Here is an 18,127-nt window from a genome sequence, read left to right as displayed (position 1 = left end):
ACGCATTGAAGCCTTCACTTGCAAGAATGCCATAAAATTCCTCCCACAGGAAATCCTGTCAAAATCCATTTTGCCTCTGGAGGATTTGTTCAAACCCTGTAACTCTCTTGTGGAACCTGTCACAAAGGGGCCAATAAGGGCAAACTGTGGTTAAGTGAGATGAATGGCAGTACTTAAACATATAGAGCCGTAAACGTGTAGAAATGGCCAGGCTAAACACTTAGTAGTAGAGTGATACTTAACTGCCAGGAAAGTACTACATTTTCTTTTTAAACTGAAAAAAATGTAGAAGTGCTTTAGTACATTAAAATCAACACTCACCTTGGCATTTGTTTTGAAGATAGATTTGGGGAGATTTTCAGGACGGAGATGAGTAGCCAGAAATCTTGGAGAAGGTAATTTGGTCATTCGCTTGATGAATTGGATGAGGGGAAGTGGACAGCTCAGTTAGTACAAGTATTCTTTTCATTAACCTATGCTAAAATATGGCCTTGATGAACTTATCTACAGTTAATGGCTGATATAAATGGGTTTTGGGTTTTTAGCGAGTGCTCTTCTGGGATATTATTGGGCTGCTCTGAGTAGCTCTACTGTTCAAAAGCCCATGAACAATTGGAAAATACTATTCATTGTTAGTTCTCTTTTGTGATAACTCTCTTCAGGTCTGGTAGGCAAGGGATCAAATCTAGAGGTGGGGTACACATTAGCTCTCTGTGAAAGCTGAAGCATCTCAAGGTCTGAGAGAGGGGAGGAGGAGGAAGAGCTAGTAAAAGAGACAAATGCTAATATTACATGATTTGACACTTCATGAAGCTCTTCTTAAATACAAAAGATGATATGTTGAATTTCTGAACTTCTTATGTAGCTCATGGGCATGTCCTCCTCTCAAGTCCCACTGAAATATTCATTCAACCCTCAATATTTGACAGACCATAGTAAATTAATCCTGACCAGATGCCACATAAAGAGGAGTAGTAAAGTTCTTATAGAAAAATGGAAGAGTTCATACATCATGTATTCAGTATTTGAAGCACATAATGTTGATCATTTCCATACATATTCTGTTGTTCCCACCTCATATTTTTCAAGATTTCCGATTTCAATGAAGGGAAGCAGTCTTGGTTCTTCAGCATTCACAGTGCTTTCACTACCTGGTGTTTTCTTTTGAGATATGGCTATCAGATCAGTTAAGATTTGACTTAGCCAGTTTGAGCCTGAAAGAAGAAAAATACAAAAGTGCTTGTAAAACTTTTAGAATGGACAGAAATGGATTTACCAGGGAAGTCAAGAGGCGCTAGTACTACCAGCTGAGTTACCTGGTCTCCTTTTATGTTATACAATCACAGCTGACTGTCTGGTCAATCACCACCCAGGATCCTACCTTTGCTCCTCATAAGGACATATTTCTCCACCTTGAACACTTCAGTACGCCATCAATTAACTTGTATACTGTAAACTGACTAATCAGGGAGAAGAACCACAGAGATTCAACTAGGAAAACCTGCCTTAATGTAATAAATTTTATTGTGACACATATAAGGGAGGCTGGGGTGATGAACCTGTACTTTAAAGCTAATTCATGAAGTGTTTTCTGCTGTGCTGGATTATCTTTGGAAGAAAGATGGGTCACAGTACTTCAAAACAGGAGAAGAACTAGATCAAAAAATTGTGCACACATTTTCTTTTATAATAGGAAAAACCTCTCTGAAGTGACATTTCCTAGACAAGCTTGTTATCTGTTTCTTCAAAAGATAACAAAGAGCCTGCATATTTCTCCCATCTATGATTTACCATGTCCTGACTTCTGGACACTCGGTGCCTACATCTTTCTCACTGCAATCTTAACAAGTGCATTCCATTTCTTCAAAAAGAAAGTTCAAAGAAAAAGCAAAGCCTTCATAATCCTGTCATTTGTGAATATCCACTATAAGGCACTGTGAACCAATTGCTGGAAGAAGGAAACAGCAAGATTAAATTGTATATGAGACACAACTAATCCAAACCTTTGGCTTGATGTGGACCATTTCTCTGAGGCAGAAGGAGCCATAGGTAGGGTAAACTTGCAACCCTAGCAAAGATGATCTCTTGATTTCCCAACACTTAAAGAACAGTGTAATCACTTCAAGGACTACAAAAATATTTTTGATAGCTATTTCTGACATCTATGGCAATTAAACAAATTAATATTGAATATACCATTTGAAGGTACCAAAGGCTATATTGTAAAAACATAAAGCTCTTAACTTTATAAATATACATGTGGGAGCAGATCATGGAATATGAGGAGACCTAGTTCCCCCTGGTGTAAAAAACTGTGTTTTGATTCTCTCCAATTTGTGCATTTAACTTCATGACTATGAAAAGTAAAGACAACAAAAACCTTTAGATGCTATAGAAAAGAAAATCAGAATATTTTTCACAGTTTTTTAGAAAATTTCCCATATCTAATATTCATAAAGAATTTCTGGTGCTTTTTGAGAATGAAATCAGTTTTAAAAAATTTGTTAAACATTCTAAATACAATTATTTAGCGTAATATATCATATTTTGTAGCTATAAATCATATATACTGCCTATATTTGGTCCAAACCTTGTTACTTGCTGTTACAGAATCTATTTATGAAAAAAATAAATATATTCACCGGATTTAGGATATCCTGCCAAAATTACATCATCCCTTCTGGCTTCAAAGGACTCCAAGGCTTTGAATGTTTCCGGATAGCAACCAGTAGTAGGGTACAGAATTCCCTTATAAGAAAAAAGCAGTTCATCACGATGCTTGGAGCTGGCAGCTATCATTGCCTTATCTCTGAAATCATCAGATGTGTTCATGGATTTCTCCATTCTTCTTCTCTCTCACACACAGGCTCTGTCACAATGTGAAATGCTGTGTAGAAGGAGAAACCTACAGATTGTCCACTAATAAAGTCTTGGTGTGTTGTTCTTTTTTTATCTTGACCCTACGAACAATAATTTACCTTTTTTTGAACCTGTGAAGACATATGCAGCTCCAGTCAAAGACCTTTGAAATCAATAGAAGTTGAACATAAACAAACCAGATAAGCAGCCATATGCAATTGCATTCTACTAAAATGACTTAGATAATTTTAAAATATCATGCCAATAATTCTGTGTCGACAACACTGATTTTATAAACTGAATGTAACAAAATAGAACTATATGAATTGCAGATTAGAATTGAAAAGTCATGATCGAAATCCTCAACACAGTTCATCTCTTTCCAGTACTTACCACTGGGATTTCCTTTTTTTCTTTATTATATCACTCATCATTCTCCCCAAAGCTAGATAAAATGTGTTGGGATTGGGAGAGAAGATGTTCAGTGCACTAGAGACTGAGCTGAGGACACTCCTGTGAGTGTGGCCGGCTGCTCCCGGCCGCTGGAGCCCAGGGGGGCACAGGGGCACAGGCACTCTTGGGCCACTCATCAGACTGCACTACAGAGGTCTGTTTTCCTGGTGGTTACACACAAATTACTCATTTCTACATTTCTTTAATGAGCTCAATCACTGCTTGACAACTGATCAGTGCTTAGGGAGGTGGTGAAAATAGAACTTGAGCTACAGAGAGTAGACTTTATCATGCACTTCACATGATGAGCTGCTGACTGCAGTGACACCAGTAAAGGAACTGGTTTTAGACTCAGGTTCAAGATTTAAGTCTCTGGCAAAAGGGTAGATATGTCACAAAAAATGAGAAAATAGTTCTCCCTCAAAATTTATGCCAAGAATTTACATGCCATCCTTTCTTATCTCCATCTCTTGACTGCTGCCTGTTGGGCACTGGAAGGAATCAGACAAGCAACTACATACCTGCATGCTTTTGCCATTTGCTCTCCCCAAGGGATTCAAGGGAGATCCAGGGCTCTCCCTGGTCCCTGAGCCATAATGCTGTGCCCATGGGATGATCTAGCCCTACATTTTTACATCTACTTTTTCCAGTCCATACAAAATCCTTTGCTTTTCCCTTCACCCCCCTGCTTTCTGTAAAACACTGTCAGCATAGAAAGACTACCTATGTACAGGCATAATCTGAAACCAGTGGATATCACATGGCCTGGTCCATCTGATCAATAATGAGTGCCAAAGGGCACAAAGTTGGCATCACCTGCTCCATTTATTTCACTGACATCAGCTAAAAATGGCTGTCCTATGAAGCAGCACTTTTGCTGATTTGTGATGTGAAACCAGCCACCCTAGCAAAGCAAAAAGCAACTTACATAATTTTTCTTCCCTGTCTTCCCTTGAAAATAAATTGTCATGGACTAAAGATAAAAAAATGTGTTTATTTAGTATTTTTACCTGCTGGCAAAAGAATTATTTGGTACAGTCATCCCTAAGGTTGGAAAAAGAGGGAAAATGACCTGTAATTTATTAGTGTCATGGGATGTAATAGCTTACCATTGGAGTAGGGTTTTCAAAATGAAAAACATATTCCAGAGCAACTTCCAGAGAATTTCCAGTGTATTTTTGCAAGAAAGGGCAGTCGGGCCAATTATTTCCAGGAAGCATATTTTATCCTTAGGAACTAGAGGAAAAAAAAAAGCCAAACCCTCTATTTGAAGAGAAAAATATAATTAGAACTCATAAGTCATGAGGAGGGATTTTGAGGGCAATTATACTACTTGATAAAAAAAGAAGCAGCATCAAGATTTTGTAATGTGAGCCTTTGATACAGACATCGCTCATGACACCTGAGCTGAGAGACAGGAGGAGAAGTGCCTAGCCCCACCTATGTGATATAAGACCCAGTGATCCTGCTAAATAGTGAACCCAGAGACTGACAAGAAAGCATCACCTGATTCAAAATTTCTGAGGCAGCTTTAAAACATACAGAGATGTAAAGCAAACAAAACCAGATAAAATTATTTGATTCTCTCCAGATTAATGGTATTTGTTGTTCAAGCCACCACCGTTACTCTGAAGGTTTCTGACTTCCCACACTGACCAGACCTGGTTATGGAGCTTTGCAGAAGGAGGCTGGAGACATTTCTGTGACAGCTACAGGACAGTGCCAGCTGGCCCTTACATGGTGCACAGTTCTGCTCATGCAGATCCATTCCCTGTTAAATGAAACAGCTTCAAAGAATGAAAGTTTCAAAACATGCGCTCCCAAATGCTAAATAAGAACAGATATGCTTTTATATTTATTTCTATGATCTGCATTTATCTCAGTAGAACTCTGGAGAAGGCTTCCATATATTAGTGCTCAAAAATAACCGACTCTGTGTTTAGGTAGTTCCATTATGATTGATGCCTTCAAGAAGGTACCTTAAAATGGCCCTGATCATTCATCTGCAACAACAACAACAATAACAGCAAAGAAAAGCCTGCAAAGGTCATGAGATGTCCTGAGCTTCTGTGATTGAGCCCATGAGAAGCTGGGCATAAAGTAGGATTTGCTCTAAAATGGAAATGTCATATGTGTCATTCTCCCCTTTGCATAAATTAGCGTGGATCTGATCAGAGGAGAATCAAAGCCTTCAAACTGAGCCCAGGGGGTGAGGATGGCTTAGGTTATGAGGCCAAAGCTGTCTGCACACTCACAAAGGAGCACAGCACAGCAATGAAGGGGGAATCAAAACATTACCCTGCCCACATACTCCCATGGCATCAGCTCATCCAAAGCCTGTCTCCACAAGCTCAGAGGAACTCAGGCACAGTGGAATGCAAGTTAAGGACACTTAATAAAGGGACTGCACCCTGTCCAGGACCCTTCTATGGCTATTCCAGGAGAACTTCAGACTCAGTGTCCTGGTGGCAAGATGGTCCATCAAAATGATCAGTGCAGGAGAACTTTTGAAGACTGGCAGGGACTGCTGTCTGGGGGTAAAGGCACATAAAGAAATGCAGAGGAACAATCCTTCATGATTGCATGTGACCTATTATGTCAGGATTACATGACAGGTATGAAGCAACTGCCAGGAAACAAAATTATGTACCAGCCTGCATGATACTACTAATGTTGCCTTTACAATATAGATGGTACTGAAACGGAGATGAAAAATAACTAATCCTCAGTACCAGATCAGGGTGGATTTTCTTAACTTCTCTAAAAGGCCCTTTGGGCCAGAGAACTAATGTGTTATAAACTTTTCTAGGACCTTTTATTTTTGCCCAATTACCCCATCATTAAAAAAAAAAAAAACCCAAACTATATTTGAGATAGCAAAAATTTTAATTTCATAGTTTAGAAAATATATAAATAAGGGATAATTTGGTTCCAATAATAGCGCATAAGCAAAAGATAACTGCAGGGTACGGAGTGCAGGGCTCTTGGACCTTTGCCACATCGCGTACAGGCTTGCCAAGTGAAGATTCTTCCTCATATGCCATTTGTTAACACCATCTCTCCCATTTTTGTTTTGTCATATTTCTATTTCCGTCCTCATCACCACCTTTACCGTTCATGCTCCACCACTGTGTCCTTTAATTCACCGTTGCGTTACACATGTGCACCAAGCCAGTATAATGTAAGCCAAGAGTAACATATCGCTACATCTACATATCAAAGCAATAAATCCCTTATAATTAGCATTTTCTGGGACCCAACCAGGTTTTGCTCATTTTTAGCAACTGCATCTTCGGCCTTTTCCTGTGGTCCTTGAGAGCATCTTTCGGGAGAGGGGTGGAGCCCCTCCTCTTCCTTACTTTGTTGGCACTACAACTTTTAACTATTCCCAAATATTAATTAAGGTACCAATATTGATTACTCTTTCAATTTTATCAGCATGAATCATACCTATTTATCACAGATCCTCCTTCATCTTTACTTTTCCTCTAGAATACTAGAGTCTATTTCATGCTGGTCACCTTCCCCGATCAGATCAAAGCTTGACATAATATCAGATTACTCCACTTATTTACACAAGCATACCTTGCTCTTTCTTGTACCCAGAATTTCCATGCTTGTCTCATATATCCCACAATCCCCAAATTCTAGATGCTGAAATATCTCTAGCTTCTTTTCAGCATTTATTCTCTCTTTCATTTCCTCTTCTGCATTTTTGGCATCTGCCAACTCCTTCACCATTTGTTCAAGCCAATTGGTTCCTGAAATGATCAAGACACCAGTAGGACATCCATTCCACTTCATTTTTCATGTACACCTCTGCAGCTCAATCAATGTGGAACAGCCCCAGTGCTCCTCAGGGACAACTCTGAGTTGCTCAGTTAGCCACAGGAAGGTCTGCCTTGGATGGAAATGCTGTCATCAGGAGCATTTGCAGTACACCATAAAGAGAAGATGCACCTGAATGGAAGACTCAGCCTAACTGCTTTGGAAATGGGCTGGGGAAAAGATATAAGGTGGAAGATGGGTTAATATAATTTTTCTGGCTTGTTCATTCTCTTTAAAGGAAATAGATAAAAATACAATATAAACATAATTTTCAGTGAAAATTTCTCTGTTTAGGCATGTGGCAGGTTTGCTGCTGGCCACTCACCAGTGAACTCCCTGCTGTGAGGTAGGATTAGGAGAAAGGCAAAGCAGGCTCAAAACATTAAAGGGTATAAAGAAAATTTTATTAACAATAACTAAAAGAAGGAGTAATAAGAATCAGAACTAAACCTTCAGAACACTTCTCCTCCATCCACAACCTGTTCTTTCCCACTGACAATGAAAGAAGCAGAACTAAAATTTCACCCAATTTGCCACTCTAGAATAGTATTTCCTAAGTTCACTTAGGGAGAGAACCCCCTCTTGTCAATGTTATGGAGACTTCTCCACAAGAAAAAAAAACCAGTTCTCTTGTGGCTCTCAATTTTGTCATGAATAGGAGCCGCCCAGGGAAATCGGCAATCATGAAGTCCCTTTTATTTTCCACAAGCTTTTTCCACAGCTGTGTTTATGGGCCATGTCAACTTATGGGGTACTGTTTTAAAGATGAGCTGTTCCAAGGGAAAAGTTCTCATTATCTGACTCTTAAATCATCTTCATCTCTGGGAACAGAGGTTGTCTTCTCTTCCTGGGGGCACAGAATCACCCTTCTCTCCTCAAACTTCTCATAGAATGACAGCTACTTTAACATCTGCTTACATTAGCATGGAGGCCTTTGCTCAGTATCCACAATTTGAACACTTTCATCTCCCCATACCTTAATGCATTATAGGGAAAAAGAGTCTTTTTCCTCAGCTTTTCCAGAGGATTTCAGCCCCAAGATTAAGACAAATCCTCATCTCTCCAATGTGGAACTTGACTACTCCTTCATTAACCTCGATGACTTCATGCTGCTTCTTTACATGGTTGTCTCTTGTTCCTTTCTCTCTCTTGAGGCAGGATTGAAGCACTGAAAGAGTTAATATCTCACCTGGGGCCTGCAGATGATCAACCTGACCCTGATGGTCGGGATGAGTGCTACAGACAGTGGGAACTGCAGCTGGGGGGAAGGCTAGGATCAAATCAGCCAGGCCAGAACTCAACAGCAGCGTGCCAGGGGAGGAAGGGGTGGAAAGGGGAGAATTTTGCTCAAAAGTCTACCACGACTGCCTGGTGGTTGCAATGGTAGAATTTTGGCCGAGCTGGCTTGGCCAGGGGCTGCTCCCCGCAGGGCCTGCGGGATCAGCACGGCCCTGAAATGGCAGCCCTGGCCTGGCCCACGGCACCCCCTCCCCTGCCTGGCATCTGATAGGGGGGAAGGCCGGCAGTTGTCCCTGAGGGAGAGCAGGCCCAGCCCCACGGCCAACCAGCCCAGCCTGGCCAAGACGGGGGGACAGGGCGTGTTCCCTCTTTGCTGGCCAGAAGAGAAAGAGGAAGTTCCTGGCTTTCTACTTTAACATGCGTTTTTCACAGAGGAGTGTCCAGCTTTCTAGTGGCTAGAAGTTTGCATCACTTCCATAAATATTTCCCATGCAAAACCATGGGGAGGCATCAAGGCAACAAAAGAGACTAGACCAAAAAGAAAAGGCTCTTTTTCTTTTGACACCTGGTAAGAACCTTGAAGTAGTAAATTTTGAGAGTCATTGTTACTGTGTCAGTCAATTATGTCTAACATTCTAAACAGATTCCCAGGTTTTTCTGAATTGATTCTCACACTCATTGGCCTCATCTCTGCTTACTTTTCACTCCCTCAAAATGTCACTCATTCATCCACTTTCCTTGCCTACATTCATTTTGGCATCCTTGCCTTTTCCATCTTCCCTTCTTCCATCTCCTTCCCGCCCTGAATGCAAGGGCCCACTGAGTATCTCTAATGGAGCAAAAGCACATGAGGTGTTACTGCTCTGAATAGCTCTGTCCTTCAGAGTGAGATTGTTAAGGGTACAAAGGGACTGAATTCAAGCCTTGGGATGACACAGGAGAGGATAAAATGCAAAATCAGAACAAAGTCAGGTTTTCAACCAGATCAGCAAGACCAGAATAAGATCTGAGCCTTTTTTTTCTGGCACTGTCATCATGTTAGTCCTTGCTAAGTGATTCCTCAGGTGTTCTTATGCCAGTTGCTGCCTGACTGATTTACCCCCATCAAGTACCTGCTCATTTGGCTTCACTTTTCTAAATAGAGAGTTTTACACTTACCATTACTAAACATTGGGTTCCCTAATCTTGTCAATGAGTTACATTTCAAATTGTTTTGCCTTTTTTCCTAGTATTTTCAGCCCTCTATTCTGATCCCCAGATTTAAAAGTCAGTCATTTATGATACAGTGTATGATATTAGATTAGTGTATGATATTAGTCATAATATCAGTGTTAAAAACAAGATTGAATGTGATCAGAACTCACCACTAAAGGAGATTGTTTTAATTGCCCTCCCAGTTTTACTAATAACCAGTATATGCAGTGTGATCATAAAGCAAACAATTGCAACCAAGTTCATCATATCCATGGGAACAAGTGGGTATTCCTGAAAGTATTGCTGCTCTTGTCATTGCTTCTGAATGCCTTGTATTGCTGTTGCATGAATTTCTAAGTCTACTTCCAGTATTCTCGTTTCTATACCCACATTTGTACATTGCCATCTCCACATCAATTTGTGTCTCTTAATTCACATAATTTCAGGTCCTCCCCAATGCTGTCATCTCTTTTATTTTCTGTCAGTGGCTCTTTCAAGAGGTAAGTTATCTTAAGGAGGACCACCAAATTCTTTATCATAATTTTTATTTACTATTTCATTTTTTTCAAAATGTTCCATGGTCAGTTGCTTTGTCATTTTTGCTACTACATTTCCCTGTATCAAGTTAAAGTGTCTGTTCTATTCTGATTCTTCCATCTCAAGTTTTTAAACGCTGCTGTTATGGAGTTCTCCTCTGGTACCTTTCTGGTTCTTACAGATAATTTGCAGTCGTTCAAAGACGCCTTGCCACAGGACTTTCTGCTGCTCTGCTTTTGAATCCATTCATTTCTTTTCTAAATATTCGAAGTGTTGTTACTTCTAGCATTCCAATTTCTTTCCAAAACACTGCATGTCCATGTATGTCCAAGCAGAACCAACCAACTTTAGAAGAATGAAGCAAAAAATCTTTCAGTATTTCATTCTTTCACACTCCATCTTTTATTTTTACACCTTAGCTGCTCAGTTGATGGATCAATGAGTTGGCTGGGACTTTTCCTGGTTTTAATCCAACTATACTTGCAGAACCTTATTTTGACTTTTTTTTGTTTTCCAGAAGAGGTGCCTTGAAAAATCTAAAATACTGTGTTTAGTGAGGGAAATCCCAATGGCAGTAAAAGAGATCTAGGTAGAGCAATGTCTCACACCATCACTCTTGAGAACACCACTGTCTTAATAGAAGCATTTTCAAGAATGACACAAAGAAAGCAGAGAGGTTCCAAGGCAGGACCACAAAGTTGAGAAGGCTCAGGGACACCCACATTACAGTTTCCAGTGCTTAAAGGGCAGCTGCAAAGAGGATATTGGCTCCCTATTCAGCAGAAAACACATGCAGAAGAAAGGAGGCAGTGAGGTCAAGTTGCAACAGGAGAGGTTTAATCTTGATAAATGAAGTAAGTTCTTCACAGCAAGAACAACCATTTGCTGGAACAATGCCTACAGAAATGAGGTAGAATCCTCATCACTGGAGATTTCAAGATATGATATTTAGATATTTAGCCTCATCCAGGCTTCCTTTCCCATGAAAGGTTGTGCCAGATGATTTCTCAAGGTCTCTTGCAACCTGGGCTGCTCTGTGATCCTATAAAAAGCAGTGCCTCTGACTGAATCTTGCCTCTTAATTTCTGACCATATCCAAAATCCATCTTGGTATTTTGCATTCAGAGAGATGAAGAGCCCTACAAACACTGATCCATATTCCCCTTCTTTTTCCTTTCTCTAGCTTTGATAAAATTTGTGCCGAATTCATGGATGATCTTGTTTGTTAGACTTCTGTTATATCCCTGTTTTTGCTAGTGATATTTTCTGTGAAGATGTTGACTGATTGGAAACATTTTTGAAGAAAAAATAATCTGCATACTAAATAATTAGAAAGCAGCTACACAGACAGGATTCGTCTAGAAAGAAAAGAAGAATTTCCTTGCAGGTGACAGCTGGAAAAAGGCTGTTGAGTATTTGTAAATATCATTAGTGGACATCTTCTTCAGGAAATGGGTGCAGCTATAGATCTCACCACAAAACAAAATGCTCATCACTCATCAGTGTCACTGTAAAGGCTGCTACAATGACTCGTAGAGTAATCGTATGGTGGTTGGATCATTTGATCTAGGTTTCCAGTGTATAGCATTTAGATCATCTGAGTCTGCCTTGCAAAGTTCTTATTCTAACCACATTTCATTTCTCTTCAGGCTTTGCAGTACAAGTCATACTTCAACTTTTTCCCAAGTTTCGTTCCTGCTATATGTTCTTCAAATGCTTTGTCCATTTTCTCATTCTGATCTTCAGTGAAAAGATTCTTCCAGTCACTTACACCACCTTCAAAGGAGCAGGGACAAACTCTTGAAAACCAAGACATTTAATTTTATATTTTATAGAGCTGTCATTTTTATTGCATTGTACACAAAATTGGTGTTCATCCATTTTCCAGATGAAAGATTTTTCTACACCAATGTAATTTTCTGCAGTCAGAGGTGTTACATATATATGTGTGAATTATCTTTTGCTATAATGCCAAAGAATATACTCCTCTTTAGATGACAGTGTTCAAAAAGGCAGCCTAAAATTCTGTTTCCCTCCATCTCTCTCCTCTAGTAAGCTAGGATTGGCAAAGTGGAAGATCATGAACAATTAATTAATAATCATCTGCCAGCAGGCAGAGCTGACTTTCTACTCCTTTGGCAGCAGGAGTTTTTATCCTGTTATTGCTTTAATGTAAAATGCAGAAATAGATTCTGACAACCAGGTTCCCTTCTCATGTCCATGTCCCCCACACTACACTGCAAAGGTTACTCCCTTCCCTTCCCTCTCTTGTGTGTCCACCTGGATTCTTCCTTGCTTGGCTTAATTCTAATGTGTAAGAGTGACCAGGAATTTGGCAGGGGCCATCTCAGAAGATTCCCATACTCTCCTACAAAGTGTGGTCACTCCACTCAGGCTGAGTTTGGCCCAGTGCTGCAAGCTCCAAAGGCTGGGCACTTGGTGATCCAGGCACAGAGGTGGAGAGGAATTCAGACACATGACAGGTCCTCCTTCCTGCCAGCCATCTGTGAGCAGCCAGGAGTGGCTCTGCTGTGAGAGCCTTGCTGTGCATCTTCCTCACCAGTTCTCCTTGGATAGTCTGCTCAAGCAAAGCAGTGATCCCCTGCTTGACACTACCTTACAATTCTAATGTGAGTGCAGGAAAAAGAACCAAAGGATGGCCCAAGCCCTTGAGAGTGGCACATTTCTACCTCTGAGCCCCTTGGAGCTTCCTACCTTTTCGAAAGAGAACATTGCCAAGTGACCCATGGGTCTTGTCTGAGTTTTTCTTCATGGACTGGAAGCTGCTCCTCTCTACCACCAGCTGGAGCTGTTCCTCAGTCAGAGGAATTCCAAAGAACGTGGCTATGTTCTTCACAACCTGGGCACGATTCTGGAAAGAGGAAGGTAACATATGGCATGACTTTCAAACAAATGACTCTGCTTTCCAAGGTGTTTGCACTTCCCTGTATCTCTGCTGGCTGCATACATAGGGTATTCACAGAGTTCTCTAGGACTAGGGTGGGTCATATTGTTTCTCTTTTCCTTAATTATTTTGGAAGAGACATGAGCTGCCTTCCTGTAGATTACAACATATTATATATGATTTACAGTTGTGTAAAATATACCCTGCTGAAAACACAAGAGCTCCTTCTCAAAGATGGATTACTGTTGATTATGGTTTTAAATTATTTGGGCTTATATTACAGAATTCACAGAATGACTGGGTTTGAAGACACGTTAGAGATCATCGAATCCAACCCATGCTCTAACACCTCAACTAAACAACCATGGTATCGAGAGTCATATCCAGTCTTACAGATAAATAAAAAACAAGAATCATTTTCACAAGCAAAATTTTAAGTGGTTTCTAAAGTTTGAATTTCACCACTTCTTCCCTTTAAAACAGATTCTTAAAAGAAGAATCTGTCTCACACACCTTCGATACCTTGCATTCATATGAGGGTATATTAGTTCAGGAAAAAAATGTCCCTTCAAGTATAAAGTATTTGTAAATATTGAAAACCTTACCTCTTTTACCTCTTCATAAGTTATTGTCATAATATTTTCTTTGTCAGCATATTTGTTCCATTCAGAGAGGTATTCAAAATAGCATCCCCAGGCCACTAAATAAAGCAAAAGGAGCCAAAGATTAAGCATAAATTTAGATTATGCAAGTTTTGCTCATTATGTTGTGTCAGCCAAGGGTTTTATTAATCAGGTTTATAACAAAGTTCACACCCTTCTGTGGGTGTGAATTATCGGTTTTGCTCGAGGATCAGGCATATGATACCATTTATAAGTCAGATGAATAGAACTTGTTAGCATTTCAAGACAGTTTTGAGTGCACCAAAAAAGCTATCATCTTGCCAACCATCTTGTAAGACCTCCTTAATCGAGTCTGAAAGGTTGTTGAAACCCTCCTTTCTGCTGCCCATGTGCTACCCAAAACTCAAAACTTTAAACTAGTCCTATTAGTTTTTTAAATTCATTTGAATTAGTCCCTTTTTTAATGAACAAGACTTAATCCAGATAATTCCTCTCATCCAATTTGGCATGGAGATGATTATATAGTTCCATGGACAGAACATGATGGACATAGGAGGGCAGGGGGTAGAGGGGACCCAAGATAGAGATAATGAAGAACTGCCTCTTCCAGGAAAAATACCAGTTTCTACAAATTAAAAACGCCTGTGGAAGTCCAGTTTTGACAAATATTTATCCTCAAGCAGTAAGGAAAGCATGCAAAACTTCAGTTCAGAATTCTAACTCTCAGTGTTTAATCTCTGGTTTGTACTGTAAACTAAAAATTCCTAGAGAAGCTGATTTACCAAAGAAAAAAGGTTTTTACACAACAAGAAATCATTGGACAATTGAAACAGACAAAAAATTATACTGTACTTTTCTTTGTCATGAAATCTGCGAAGAAATCATCCCAGGTCTCGTAGGAGGGAAGAGTAGGCAGGCCATTGCAAAAGTGGTAGAAAGATGTAGCAACATCTTTTGGATTACGAATCAGTAACAATATCTAGAAAAAAAATTGTACTACTATTTATTAGGGAAAGACATAGCAGACTACAGCATAAAAAAAGAAATAACAATAATATATTTTATAACTGCAGTTGGGGATTTCTAATACCCTGTGTGCTCCTTGCAGAAGTAGCAATTTCATTCCCAGATCTGGAGATGCAGTAACGAACTTTGCTTTGGTACCAAAAGAAGATGGTTGCCTTATAATTATTATCTTTAACTGATTAACCAAGTTATTTATTCAGAATCTAAGTATGTTTTGCTCAATACAAGCATAGTTCATCATTTAAGTGGCAGGGAAAATTCACAAAAATATAAATTCTCATGGAAATTTGACACATTGAAGCCCTCACTTGCAACAATGCCATAAAATTCCTCCCACAGGAAATCCTATCAAAATCCATTTTGCCGCCGGAGAATTCGTTCAAACCCTGTACCTCTGCTGTGGAAACTGTCACAAAGAAGCCAATAAGGGCAAACTGTGGTTAGGTGAGGTGAATGGCAATTCTTAAACATGTAGAGCCTTAAATGTGTAGAAATGGCCAGGCTAAACACTTGGGTAAAAAAGAGTTATTCTGAAAACTGGCAAGAAAGTACTACATTGGCTCTTAAAAAAAATCTGTTGAAGTATTTGTTTTAATACATTAAAATCAGCACTCACCTTGGCATTGTTTTGGAAGATAGATTTGGGAAGATTTTCAGGACGGAGATGAGTAACCATAAATCTTGGAGAAGGTAATTTGGTCATTCGCTTGAAGAATTGGAAGGAGGAAAGTGGACAGTTCAGTTAGCACAAGTAATCTTTTCATTAACCTATGCTAAAATGTGGCCTTGATGAACTTATCTACAGTTATTGCCTCCTTGCAATGCTTTTTTTTTCTTGTAGTGAGTGTTGGCCTGGTATATTAGTGGGCTGCTCTGAGTAGCACTAATCATCACAAGCCCATGAGCAATTGAAAAAAAGGACTATCCATCGTTTGTTCTCTTCAGTGATAATCTCTCTTGTTCTTGTAGAGAAGGGATTAAATCTAGAGGTTGGGTACAGATTAGCTGTCTCTGTGATATCTGAAGCTCCTCAATGACTGAGAGAGGGGAGGAGGAAGAGGAAGAGCTAGTAAAAAAGACAAATGCTAATATTACATGATTTGACACTTCATGAAGCTCTTCTTAAATACGAAAGATGCTATGTTGAATTTCTGAACTTCTTATGTATCTCATGGGTATGTCCTCCTCTCAAGTCCCAATGAAGTGTCTGTTTTTTATATGTGTTCAGTATTTGACAGGCCAGGTGAGATTACTCCTGACCAGATGCCACAAAAAGAGGAGTGGTCAAGTTCTTATCAAACAATAGAATAGATCATATATCATATATTCAGTATTTGAAGCACATAATGTTGATCATTTCCATACATATTCTGTTCCCACCTCATATTTCTCAGCATCTCCAATTTCGAGGTAGGGGAATTCTTCTGGTTCTTCAGCATTCACACTGCTTTCACTGCCTGGTGTTTTCTTTTGAGATATGGCTATCAGGTCAGTTAAGATTTGACTTAGCCAGTTTGTGCCTGAAAGAAGAAAAATACAGAAGTGGTTGTAAAACTTTTAGAATGGACAGAAATGGATTTACCAGGGAAGTCAAGAGGTGCTAGTACTACCACGTGAGTTACCTGCTCTCCTTTCATGTCATACAATCACAGCTGACTGTCTGGTCAACCACCACCCAGGATCCTACCTTTGCTCCTCATAAGGACATATTTCTCCAACTTGAACACTTCAGTACACCATAACTTGTGTACTGTAAACTGACTAATCAGGGAGAAGAACCTCTGAGATTCAAGTAGGTAAACCTGCTTTAATTTAATAAATTTTATTGTGACACATATAAGGGAGATTGGGGTGGTGACCCTATACTTTAAAACTTAATGTATTAAGTGTTTTCTGGTGTGCTGGATTATCTTTTGAAGAAAGGTGGGTCACAGTACTTCAAGACAGGAGCAGAACGAGATCTGAAAATTGTGCACACGTTTTCTTTAACAACAGGTAAAACCTCTCTGAAGTGACATTTCCTAGACACACTTATTATCTTTTTCTTCAAAAGATAACAAAGACCCTGCATACATGTCCCATCTCTGATTTACCATGTCCTGACTTCTGCACGCTGGGTCCCTACATCTTTCTCACTGCAGTCTTAACAAGTGCATTCCAGTGCATAACATTTCTTCAAAAAGAAAATGCAATGAAATAGCAAAATCTTCACAATCCTCTCAGCTGTGACTATCCACTGTAAAGCAGTGTGAACCAATTGCTGTAAGAGAGAGAAACAGCAAGATTAAAGTGTATATGAGGCAGATCTGATCCAAACCTTGGCTTTCCTGTGGACCAGTGCTTTGAGGTAGATTGAGGAAATGCGTAGGGTAAACTTGCAACCCTAGGAAAGATGTCCTCTTGATTTTCCTTAAAGAATACTTAAAAACAATGTAATCACTTGAAGGACTACAAAAATATTTTTGATAGATATTTCCTTACATCTGTGTGAAATAAACCAAAGAAGATGGAATGTAGCATTTGAAGGTACCAAAGGCTCCATTGTAAAAATATAAAGCTCTTAACTTCACCAACATACATGTGGGAGTAGATCATGGAATATCAGGAGATCTAGTTACCTCCGGTGTAAAAACCTCTCCAATTTGTGCATTTAACTTTATAACTATGAAAAGTAAAAATAACAAAAACCTTTACATGCTATAGAAAAGAAAATCAGAATGTTTTTCACAGTCTTTTTTTACCATATCAAATATTCATAAACAATTTCTGGTACTTTCTGAGAATGAAATCGGTTTTACAAAATTTGGTGAACATTCTAAATACAATTATTTAGCATAATATCATATTTTGTATCATATCATATATATTTAATATATTTAGTACAAACTGTATTACTTACTATTACAGGAACTTGTTTATAAAAAGAATTAAAATATATTCACCGGATTTAGGGTATCCTGCCAAAATTACATCATCCCTTCTGGCTTCAAAGGACTCCAAGGCTTTGAAAGTTTCAGGAGGACAAACAGTGATAGGGTAGAAAATTCCCTTGTAAGAAAAGAGCAGTTCATCACGATGCATGGAGTTGGCGGCTGCTACTGCCTCATCTACCACACCAATAAATTTTTTCCTGGACTTCTCCATTCTTGTTCTTTCTCTCACACACAGGCTCTGTCACAGTGTGTAATGCTGTGTAGAAGGAGAAACCCACGGATTGTCCTTTAATAGGTGCTTGGTTTGTTATTCATCTTTTTTTTTTTCTTGACCCTATGAACAAGAACTTACCTCTTTCTGAAGCTATAAAGATATACTCAGCTCCTATCAAAGAGCTTACGTAATATGAACCTTTGAAATCAATAGAAGTTGAACATAAACAAACCAGATAAGCAGACAAATGCAATTGCATTCTAGGAAAATGGCTTAGATAATTTCTAAACATCATGCCAAAAATATGTGAGTACAA

The 18,127-nt window shown here is 39.2% G+C and overlaps 2 protein-coding genes across 12 annotated transcripts in view; both read right to left on the bottom strand.

Annotated features, from left to right (window-relative positions):
- Window positions 1–407: 407 nt before the first annotated feature.
- LOC141728528 (sulfotransferase 6B1-like) lies at window positions 408–18,093 on the bottom strand. Of its 11 annotated transcripts, XR_012579557.1 has the most exons (10): window positions 17,607–18,089; window positions 16,045–16,184; window positions 15,281–15,370; window positions 14,491–14,617; window positions 13,621–13,715; window positions 12,826–12,982; window positions 6,898–7,073; window positions 4,974–5,083; window positions 4,422–4,548; window positions 2,853–2,990 (listed from the first exon to the last, which is right to left on the bottom strand). XR_012579557.1 is itself a non-coding variant. In XM_074537423.1 (9 exons), the coding sequence occupies exons 1-9, from the start codon at window positions 17,806–17,808 to the stop codon at window positions 2,975–2,977; spliced, it is 1,113 nt and encodes a 370-aa protein (XP_074393524.1). In that variant the 5' UTR covers window positions 17,809–18,090; the 3' UTR covers window positions 2,847–2,974. The 11 variants fall into 11 exon arrangements, 6 of the variants coding, with proteins under 6 accessions (XP_074393526.1, XP_074393524.1, XP_074393525.1 ...); XM_074537423.1 differs by lacking the exon at window positions 4,422–4,548 and having other exon boundaries at window positions 2,847–2,990; window positions 17,607–18,090; XM_074537424.1 differs by having other exon boundaries at window positions 2,849–4,548.
- LOC102066482 (uncharacterized) overlaps window positions 18,085–18,127 on the bottom strand; it is a 28,933-nt gene continuing 28,890 nt past the window's right edge. The window contains exon 14 of the mRNA XM_074538599.1: window positions 18,085–18,095. Coding sequence (XP_074394700.1) covers window positions 18,085–18,095 — 11 coding nt within the window. The remainder of the gene's footprint in view (window positions 18,096–18,127) is intronic.

Source organism: Zonotrichia albicollis, chromosome 3 (assembly GCF_047830755.1).
Source record: "Zonotrichia albicollis isolate bZonAlb1 chromosome 3, bZonAlb1.hap1, whole genome shotgun sequence".
Taxonomy (NCBI): Eukaryota; Metazoa; Chordata; class Aves; order Passeriformes; family Passerellidae; genus Zonotrichia; species Zonotrichia albicollis.
Note: the sequence above shows the minus strand (reverse complement) of the source record. Positions and strands in the feature narration are given on the sequence as shown.

Bases quoted from the DNA above. Each gene is read 5' to 3' on its own strand.
- LOC141728528 (XM_074537422.1), bottom strand. From the start codon at position 17,808: ATGGAGAAGTCCAGGAAAAAATTTATTGGTGTGGTAGATGAGGCAGTA. The intron at 7,074-12,825 runs GTAGGAAGCTCC...TGATCATTTCAG, and splicing joins CAATGTTCTCTTTCGAAAAG to GAACCAATTGGCTTGAACAA. The intron at 5,084-6,897 runs GTATGCTTGTGT...TTCATTTAACAG, and splicing joins TGGGTACAAGAAAGAGCAAG to GGAATGGATCTGCATGAGCA.